Raw genomic sequence first — 9,374 nt, 5'->3', positions numbered from 1 at the left:
GCTAACGTTTTTGGCTAATTTGGTATTTACTGAGGCTTTCTAGGCTAAATTGGAGTTTAGATAATATTTGATCAACATGCTAACATTTTTGGCTAATTTGGCATCTATGGAGATTTCTGAGGCTAATCTTGAGCTTAGCTAATATTTATCAATATGCTAACATTTTTGGCTAATTTGGCATCTATGGACATTTCTGAGGCTAATTTGGAGATTAGCCAATATTTTCCCAACTTGCTAACGCTTTTAGCTAATTTGGCATTTACCGAGGCTTTTCAGGCTAATTTTGAGTTTAGCTAATATTTGATCAACATGCTAACATTTTTGGCTAATTTGGCATCTACAGAGATTTCTGAGACTAATCTTGAGCTTAGCTAATATTTATTAACATACTAATGTTTTTGGCTAATTTGGCATTTACTGAGACTTTAGGCTAATTTGGAGTTTAGCTAATATTTTAACAACATGCTAATGTTGTTGGCTAATTTGGCATCTATGAAGGTTTTAAGGGTAAGTTTGAGCTTAGCTAATATTTTAACAACATGCAAACATTTTTGGCTAATTTTCATCTCTGAGGTTTTTGAACTATTCTTGAGTGTAGCCAATATTTTCACAACATGCTAACGTTTCAGGCTAATTTGACATCTACTGAGGATTTCTTTCAGGCTATTTTGGAGTTAAGCTTGAAACATGCTAATGTTTTTAACTATTTTGGGATTTAGTGAGGTATTTTAGGATCGTTTTGAATTTAGACAATATTTTAGCAACATACTAGCTTTTTTGGCTAATTTGACTTCTAATAAATTGTTATATATTAAAATACTTAAGCAACTTTAGCAATTACAGCAAATAGCATTAGAATTTTTAGCAAGTCCCTTTAGCAATTACTTTGGCACCTTCAGTAACAGGTGTGATGATTTATTTTTATGCTACCTCAGTAGTGAAAAGCTGAGACCTTTCCCTGTAAGTCCTACTTCTACCACTTCCTACCCTGATCATGGTTCATGAATCTCACCTTCTGCGTGATTCTCAGAGTCTTCTTCTGAAACTTTTGGTTCTGGATCTTCTGCTTCCTCCACTCCCTCATCTGTGGGAGTTTCTTCTTCAAAAGTTTGCTCTAAAGCAGCCGTTTCTGAAACAGCCTCCTCCTCTTCAGCTGTGACATCAGCAGCTTCTTCAGGAGAAGTGATCTCTTCTTCAGCAAACTCTTCGGCAGGTTGAGATGCTGTGTTGGCCTCAGCCTCCTCTGGAGCAGACTCTTCTTCTTCCACCACTTCACTGGCTTCTGCTGGAAGAGCTTCCTCCTCTTCTAGATGCACATTTTCAACCGCTTCTCCAGCAGGCTCCTCTGAAGGTTCCTCATAGGGTGCTGCATTCGTCACGGCTTCCGCTGATGGAGCTGTGTCCTCCCCCTCATCTTCAGCGGTCTCATCTGGAAGAGGTACATCTTCTGCAGCATCAACTACTGCCTCTTCAGGAACTTCCTCCGCCTCTTCAGGAACTTCCTCCACCTCCTCAGGAACTTCCTCCACCTCCTCAGGAACTTCCTCTGCCTCTTCAGGAACTTCCTCCACCTCCTCAGGAACTTCCTCCACCTCCTCGGGAACTTCCTCCACCTCCTCGGGAACTTCCTCCACCTCCTCAGGAACTTCCTCCACCTCCTCAGGAACTTCCTCCACTTCTTCAGGAACTTCCTCCACCTCTTCCGTCACACCCTCGGCAGCCTCATCTGGGGAAGCCATCTCCTCCTCCAACACTTCTTCAGCAGCTGTTTCTCTGATGGCTTCATCAGCAAACTCCTCTGCAGCTTCTGCCTGCTCTTCTTCCATTTCCTGACCTTCCCGATCAGCTGCTGGCTCTTCTTCATCAGGATTAACCTGCAGAATTGTTCAAAATTTAGATTTTTTTTTTCATACATTATTTAAATTATGGTTAAACGTTGGACAGCAAACTACATTTGTGCTCATAAGTTTGCATACCCTGGAGGTAAAATTTTTCATAGAATGTCAATGATAAAAACTTTTTTCCACTCATAATTACTGGTTGGGTGAAGCCATGTAGTGTTTAAAAAAATCTGCTTACCCGTTTTAAATCCTAATAAAACAGAAACTTCCCAAATGACCACGTTAAGCTAAATGGTTTTATTCAGTAAGAATGTTCAGAGCAGCTATCGAGCCACGTAGTTTCAGCTTTCAAAATAAGAGCGGCCAAGTAAAAAAAAAATAATCTCCGGGCAAACGGATTTGATAAAATGACATGGAAATAGTCACTTTGATATTTTTGGCAAAAGTTTTCAATTAATTTGATCATTTTTTACCTTTATTTTCCCACAGATCAGACACAGTTATGAACAAAATCAAAGAGGAGTGATGCTAGAATCACGGCTGAGCTAACAGCAGCTCACTGACCGCAGTAGAAAACATTACAACAGTAACAAGTTTGACTTTAATGTCAGACACCCTGGAATACTCTGACATTTGATCTGCTTACAAGGATTATGTGAGCACGGAAATTTAGCACAGATTTGAAAAATAAAATAATAATTACCTTCATAATCAAACAAGCAGCATTCACTGAAGTACTTGTAACCTTCGTCTAACTTTAACTATCAGAAAGAAATAATCCACGACTCGTTTATTATCATCCATAGGAATTTGGGGAAGCAGCTGAGCTTCTGCGGTCTGACTGCAGACAGGATTACTGACATTTGTACTCTGATTTAAGAGGGGAAAACAAATACAATCAGGTAGGACATTTATAAAATAAATGTACAAATTCAGGTTACAATTGGTTTGGTTACCTTTTATTATTTATGTAACATTGCTTTAAAAGCGTTCAGCTGTCAGCTTGCTGTTCTAAACCTTATAAACTGGAAGCCACGCTGTACATGAGCGGCGATGTGTGACGTCACGTGAAAAAGGGTCTTTTCCTTTTTTCATTTCAGCAGAACAACTTAGTCAGTGAAAGTGAAGGCCTGCATTGACTATAGGCATGCAGAGAAGTGATGGATTCCTCATGTTTTAGCAGGAATGAAACCACCCACCTCAGAGACAGAGTCCTCAACAGCATCTTCTTGCTCTTCTGGGGGCTCCTGTTCCAGAACCTCTGGATCCTCCTCAATCACCTGAAGGAGCAAACAACACCTCAAACCCCAAACATGCAGTGACATGGTGGATCTGCTGAAGGTTTCATTATGGTTGTACCAACCTCAGGATAATCCAAAGGTTCTAGTTCAGGTTCCGCTTCTGGTTCAAGCTGAGTTTGAGTTTCCGGTTCAGGTTCTGGTTCAGCCTCTGGTTCTTCAGATGCTTCAGATTCAGGCTCTAAAGTAAGAAGCAAAGAGCTGTAAAGTTTCTTCTTCACGTTCACAGTCAGTCCTGGACATCATCAGTGGTTACGTTACGATCTGAAGTGGTTAAGTGATGAGGTGTGAAGTCAAACCTGTTCTTCACCTCAATGCGTTTTTCTAAAAACAAACTGTTACTAAAAATCTGACATTTCTGCTGAGTAAGCACAGCCATAACCTCGACTCTGTGGTCCTGATGAGGCAGCTCGGTTAGGCTGTACAAAATCCAATGAGAGTCAACACAACGTTCTAATAAGTTTGTGTAGTTGCATGGTGTACAAACTAGTGTGCATGTGTGAGACAGACCCACACACCTGTGTGTGAGGCGGGGACTTCTTCTGCTACGGCTGCTTCTATCACCTCCTCCGTGTCCTCCACAGGCTCGGGGTCTGGCTCAATGATTTCTAAGGAGAAACGGTCATGGTAGCACGACAAATGGGAACTGAGAGACCTCTGATCCATTCTCACTGCAGAGAAAACCTGCAGCTCGCACTAGGGCCGCCACGACTAGTCGACGACTAATAGTCGATTAGTCACTCGCCAGCACTTACCTCTCTTCGCTGGTTCTGGTTCGGGTTCTTGCTCAGCCGTGTCCAAAGGTTCATCAGCCGTGATGGTCTCTGAGGAGAGGTCCTCTGTCTTCCCTTTCAGCCCTACAGCATGAAGATGTCGGCAGGTCAAACACTCGTAAACAGCAGTGTCAAAGTGAGGGAATTGTATGACGTTGTTCATTAGTCAGAAATAAGACATCTAAACGCACGAATCAAACATTCCTCAAAGAAAATTCAGACCCCCAAGAGGATAATTCAGACCCCCGAGAGCACTTTCTGCTCCTGCGTACTCGGGTTTGAAAGTCCTCGCTTGTGAGGGACCGTCTATTTCCGCGCGCATGAGCTGCTCCCTCAGGCATGAGTGATGCATGTGCCATAGCAGAATCTCAGTGAGCGCGGAGCTACTTTCTGCGTGCAAGTAAAAAACTACTTTTGACATTTAGGGGCGGAGACGAGGGGCTGTGTCTGCCTTCCTCCGAATGGTCTATTAAAAAAATATATATAGACAAGCCACAATGTATATATTGACTGTTTTGATTGTTACCTTTTCTTTATAGTTTCCTGGTAAACAAGCAGCTAGAAAGATTCATTAGTGAGGCAGTATTTAAAAGAACACACTAAATGTGCTGTGTATTTTATAACCTCTCAAAACATCTCTGCTGTTCCTCCGTTTATTTACATTTCTGATGCCATTTCTCCTGCATGGAGAAGTGGCATCAGCTCGAAAACATCCTGATAATCACGGAAGATAATTATCATCCGGGGCAGGTGTTTATTATGGATGAAAGCGGAAAATTCTGGACAGAGATGACCTCTCGCACTGAACTGATGAAGGAAGAAACGCTTCTTTTTAAAGAACAGACACGGAGTAACAGCTCATGTAAAGTATGCAGTCTGCTGTTGTGGATTAAAAAATTACTCTTTGTGTTGAGCAATACTCCAATGTTCTTTAAGAAATGTTTACACAGCAAGATCAGCCAACTCACATTCTGCTTAAGGATCTGTGCCAGAGGATCAACAACATGATCAAACACACAGATCTATTTGGTGGATGGTTTGGATTCATGGAACCTTTTACAGAAGATTCTGGGCTTGCACTTCAATTCTCAGGATGCAACAGTCGGTCTCTTTACTAATCATTTTCCAAACCTGCGGTTATGGAGGATATGGAGTTTCTGGATCAGGTACTGTTGGATGAAGGTGAGCTACACCCTGGAGGGTCACGCAACCCCACACACTCGCACCTTGGGACAAGTTAGATTCACCAGTTGGGTTTTAGGAGGAAACCCACACAAGCATGACAACATACAAACTTCACACACAAGGAACCCAGCTGGGATTGAACCAGGGCCTTCTCACTGTGATGAAAGTGTGCAAACCTCTACACCACCATACCACCCTGCACGCTCTTTTCTTCACAACATTGTAGGGGTGTGGTGATTGTTAATCGATCAAAGGCAAATTGTTAGTCCAATTGATCTTTACCATAATAAAATCATTTTAAAAAGAAAAATGAATCAATTATGATAGATCTTGGAAAATCCCATTTGGATTGAGACATGGTCGGTTTAAATGACCAAGTGTCTTCACAGCGGATAACACGCATGTGATGCAGCAGAAACTGATCAACCATCATTCCAGTCTAATGTGTGGAAACACTTTGAGTTATCAGTCATGTGACCATACAGTGTGGTAGAATGTTCTAAAAATGATTATTCTGATGTGGAAAAACGAGTTTATCAAAGTAAAATGTGAATGGATTTGACATTCATTCTTGTTTACTTGTTTGTACACATATTTAATGTATTATCTTGATGAAATACAAGAATCTGGAAAACTTCACCTGAACTGTTCAGTAGCAGGTATTTATCTCTGAGTCTCACTGGTGGAAGTTCTGGATACAGATGTTCTGATCCACTTTAGGTCAGTGAAATGGATTGTTCAAAATATTGACTATGAATCGGAAAATCAACCACAAATTATGATATGATATGAATGGAATGGTTAAAATGAATTGTTTTTGGTAATATCCACTCGTGTCTCCTTAGAGCATTTCAGTTTTGTTGGTGTTGTTGCTAATTTAGTCTTTCTTAGTAAACCCACTCGTGATGCTAAATGTCTCAAACATTAATGTCATAGCTCTGGTTCTCATACTTGTTTAAATTAAGTGATTACACACCTGAAATGCTGCTTCACACCAAGGGGTCTGACCACAGACCGTACATGGAGAGAACTGGACTGTCCTTCCACACATATAGTTTCTTTATTACTACTTATTCAAGTTATAAACTGACCAATCAGATGCCTCAGTAAGAGCATGTGGTGCCCGCTGGCCCCACCCCAAACGTTCAAAGTGTTCAACAGATTCTCAGACCAATAACTGCTTGCTAACTTCGTCTGGTCCCAAAATGGCGAAATCGGGTGACATCTGTACTGCAGAAAAATGGCGACTGAATTGACTTCATGTCTCTGAAAACTAGGTAATGGATTTTCTAATGGTGATGTTTTGTCCTCCTCTATTCATGTTAGCAGATGTGACCTAAAACTCGAGAGCAAAAAGACTTTTACTAACAAACGACTCATCTGTATGACAAACGTTGGACTTTTAAATCAAACTAATGTTGATAACACCCCTTCAATAGACTGGCAACCCATCCAAGATGTACCCCGCCCTCGGAAACAGTGACAGGATAGGCTCCAGCAGCCTAAGACCACTGGGGCATTCAGCGGGTTCAGGAACTGGACGGATAATGTTGATGACAGCTGATCTCTGAAGAAAACAGGACTCGTATGTACTGAACTAACCATTTAAAGTGATGTAAAGTATGTCATGTGGATTATTTGGATTTGTGATGATATCTGAATGAACAGTTTCATAAAACTTGACAGTTTAGATTCCGTCTTAGTCTTGGGAAAGTAACATTATAGTATAGAGCATTCGTTCATGTTCTGAGTTTGGAGCAGCTCTAGTGAACACATGTAAAGAAATCTACTCTGGTGAATTCATACAACTAGATGAATACCGCTAAAGGACAACCAGTGTTTACTGGGAAAATAACAAATATATGAGCCTATTTATGTCTACAAAAACAAACAAATAAGTCACTCCTGAGTATAAGTTGCACCGCTGGCTAAACTATGAAAAAAACTGCGACTTATAGTCCGGAAAATACGATATGTAATAAAAATGCAAATATAATTGTCAATGATTACAACATTGTTTATTACAGTAACATTTCTAGTAGAAAGGTGGTCATCATCCAACAGACTCTAGTCTAGCAACTCAGCAGTCAAGTTGATCAATCTACTTAAAAAAAAAAATGAAAAAAAAAAAATGAACAAATCAGTAGCTGACAGACATTTGGAGAAACCTGCTCTGCGTTTCTGCAGATAGACGCCACTCGAGCTGAACCTAAACTCTGCATTGTGCTGCTGTGTAATGACAAAGTTCTACTCTAAACCTTTTATCTCAATTTAGATGTTAAAGATCACATTTTTAGATGAAAGGTGGGTGAAGACTAGCTGGTATAATGGGAGAAGCAACAGCAGCCTCCAACAGAGGAAGCTGGTTCCTGTGAAACCGAGGAGCTACGCTTTCATGTCTCTCCTTCTCTTGGAATCTTCAGCCTTTCGTTTTTTTCCAGACTCTCCTCCTTGACTCTTGCTCTGGTTCTGAGTTCCTCTTCCGTCATTCTTTCCTTCCTTCCCCCCTGGTTTCTTCCACTTCCTGTCTTCTTCATCCACCTTCCTTTCTTCTTCCTGACTCCCATCATGCTGCTGGGTCTTTCCTTCATTCAGCTTCTCCATCTCCTCTTTCTCTATTCGCTCCTCCTCCTCCTTCAGCCTGGCAGCCACTCTCTTCTTCACGTCTGCTGGGATCTCCTTCCTCCTCTCCAGCTCCAGCTCCTTCAGCTCCTCCTCTTTCAGAAGGAGCTGCCTGACTTCCGCCAGTGCCAGCTTGGCGAGCCTCTTGGCCTCGACACGTTCGTGGATGATGGCCAACTGCTGCTTCAGAGCTTCTCTGAGCCTGAAGCCTACGTCCTTGGGTGAGGGGGGTTCTGGGATAGATGATCAAGAACACGGGTTTGACTCTCCAGTAAATCACCATGAAATGAGCTTCAAACCACTCAGTTATTGAGCGTCACACAGCAGGCGGGCATGCTCGTGATGATGGATTAGTTTGGGACGTCATCAGGACTCCTGCTGCAGCTCGGATTCTCTCAGCAGGTGCTTTCCAGCTTCAAGAAGGTCATACTTTGATCTGTGGTCCATCATCTCACACCAGCATGCAGGTCAAGCACTGAAAGATGAATTCAGTCAGTTTGTCTTGTTCAGTTTCTGCATTTAGGCTTTAGTGACTGCCGCCATTTTGTGCTTTAGAAGAGCAGTTTATGGCGTCTTTACATCTCTGCCTAGTGCCTCACAATACACCCAATGAAGTCAGAATAGAACTGACCACGAGCCACAACGTGTCAGACTTTGGACATGCCTGTTTCAAGGAAAAGAAACTAAATATTTGATGCTGTGCTTCAGTTTATGCATTTTGTATTATTATGGTGAGAACATTCTTCAAAAACAAATTCTTTACTTTTTTTGGTTGTTTTTTTTAGATAAAGTTAAAGTAAACACAACCAAAACACGGATCGAGACGACGGCATCCTGTGAGTGGTTAGATTTCACCAACAGCACCATGCTGAACACTCCACTATACCTTTGTGAGCTCCACTGCAAGGAGGTTCTCCAGGTTTTTCATCTAAAGTTACAGACAGAATAAAGGTCAAAAAGCAACGTTTTATCAGGGGACATCACAGTCCTCCAATTTAATCAGATATTCCATAGAAACCTGCTGTATTTCACGTTTGTGATGATCCACAATTAATGAGACAGAAATGTTCATAACATGTCAGGAGGGAGCAGTCAACCAAGAAGAAAAACAGCCAATCCTGGTAATCTTGAGATGGTCATGTAGTTGAAAGAGACTGATAGCTGAAAACACTGAAGCTGATACCTAAAAACACTGAAGCTGATAGCTAAACTAAAATATTAGTTAAATAACAAGCCTACATTAGCCAAAATAGCTAGCATGTGACTGAACTATTAACTAAACTCTACAGTTTCAATTGTGAAGCCCAATGAGGCAAATTTTCTTTGTTATTTTGGGCTAAATAAATAAAATTGAATTGAATTTATTTTTGAGTTTTCGCTGCTGAGCTGATCGTACTTTTATATGGGGGCGGGGCATAACAACTGAGGACAACGTTTAAACAAAGGACTGAAATTGAAGATTTAGAAAAAAAAGTAAAACATTTAAAACAGCAGCTGCTACTAATTTAATACATTATTTTTCAATTGGTCATTTTTACATAGTTTTTTTATTCATATTTTCACTGCAAACTTTAAGTTTTCAGTATTTTTTATCATTTAAAAAAATATTTTTTTCCAATTTTCAAGATTTATTTCAAGTTTTCATTTTTTTCCAA

The 9,374-nt window shown here is 40.8% G+C and overlaps 1 protein-coding gene and 1 long non-coding RNA gene across 7 annotated transcripts in view; one reads left to right on the top strand and one right to left on the bottom strand.

The window, feature by feature from the left end:
• LOC112144238 overlaps window positions 1-8,684 on the top strand; it is a 12,074-nt gene extending 3,390 nt beyond the window's left edge. The window contains exons 2-3 of one of the 2 annotated variants that reach the window (XR_002918871.2): window positions 6,537-6,682; window positions 8,505-8,684. This is a non-coding gene — a long non-coding RNA (uncharacterized LOC112144238). Of the gene's footprint in view, window positions 1-6,536; window positions 7,230-8,504 lie in introns of those variants that run through there. The other variant, XR_004949436.1, reaches the window with a different exon arrangement.
• The window catches only part of asph (aspartate beta-hydroxylase), a 40,594-nt gene that overhangs the window by 7,366 nt on the left and 23,854 nt on the right, over window positions 1-9,374 (bottom strand). For 4 of the 5 annotated variants that reach the window (XM_024268634.2, XM_024268637.2, XM_024268635.2 and 1 more), the window contains 5 exons: window positions 3,895-3,996; window positions 3,658-3,747; window positions 3,205-3,320; window positions 3,041-3,121; window positions 1,013-1,874 (listed from right to left, as the gene is read on the bottom strand). In XM_024268634.2, coding sequence (XP_024124402.1) covers window positions 1,013-1,874; window positions 3,041-3,121; window positions 3,205-3,320; window positions 3,658-3,747; window positions 3,895-3,996 — 1,251 coding nt within the window. The remainder of the gene's footprint in view (window positions 1-1,012; window positions 1,875-3,040; window positions 3,122-3,204; window positions 3,321-3,657; window positions 3,748-3,894; window positions 3,997-9,374) is intronic. The other variant, XM_024268636.2, reaches the window with a different exon arrangement.

The sequence above is a fragment of the Oryzias melastigma genome, linkage group LG17, assembly GCF_002922805.2.
Source record: "Oryzias melastigma strain HK-1 linkage group LG17, ASM292280v2, whole genome shotgun sequence".
In the NCBI taxonomy this organism is placed as follows: domain Eukaryota; kingdom Metazoa; phylum Chordata; class Actinopteri; order Beloniformes; family Adrianichthyidae; genus Oryzias; species Oryzias melastigma.
This window is presented reverse-complemented; position numbering and strand designations above follow the sequence as displayed.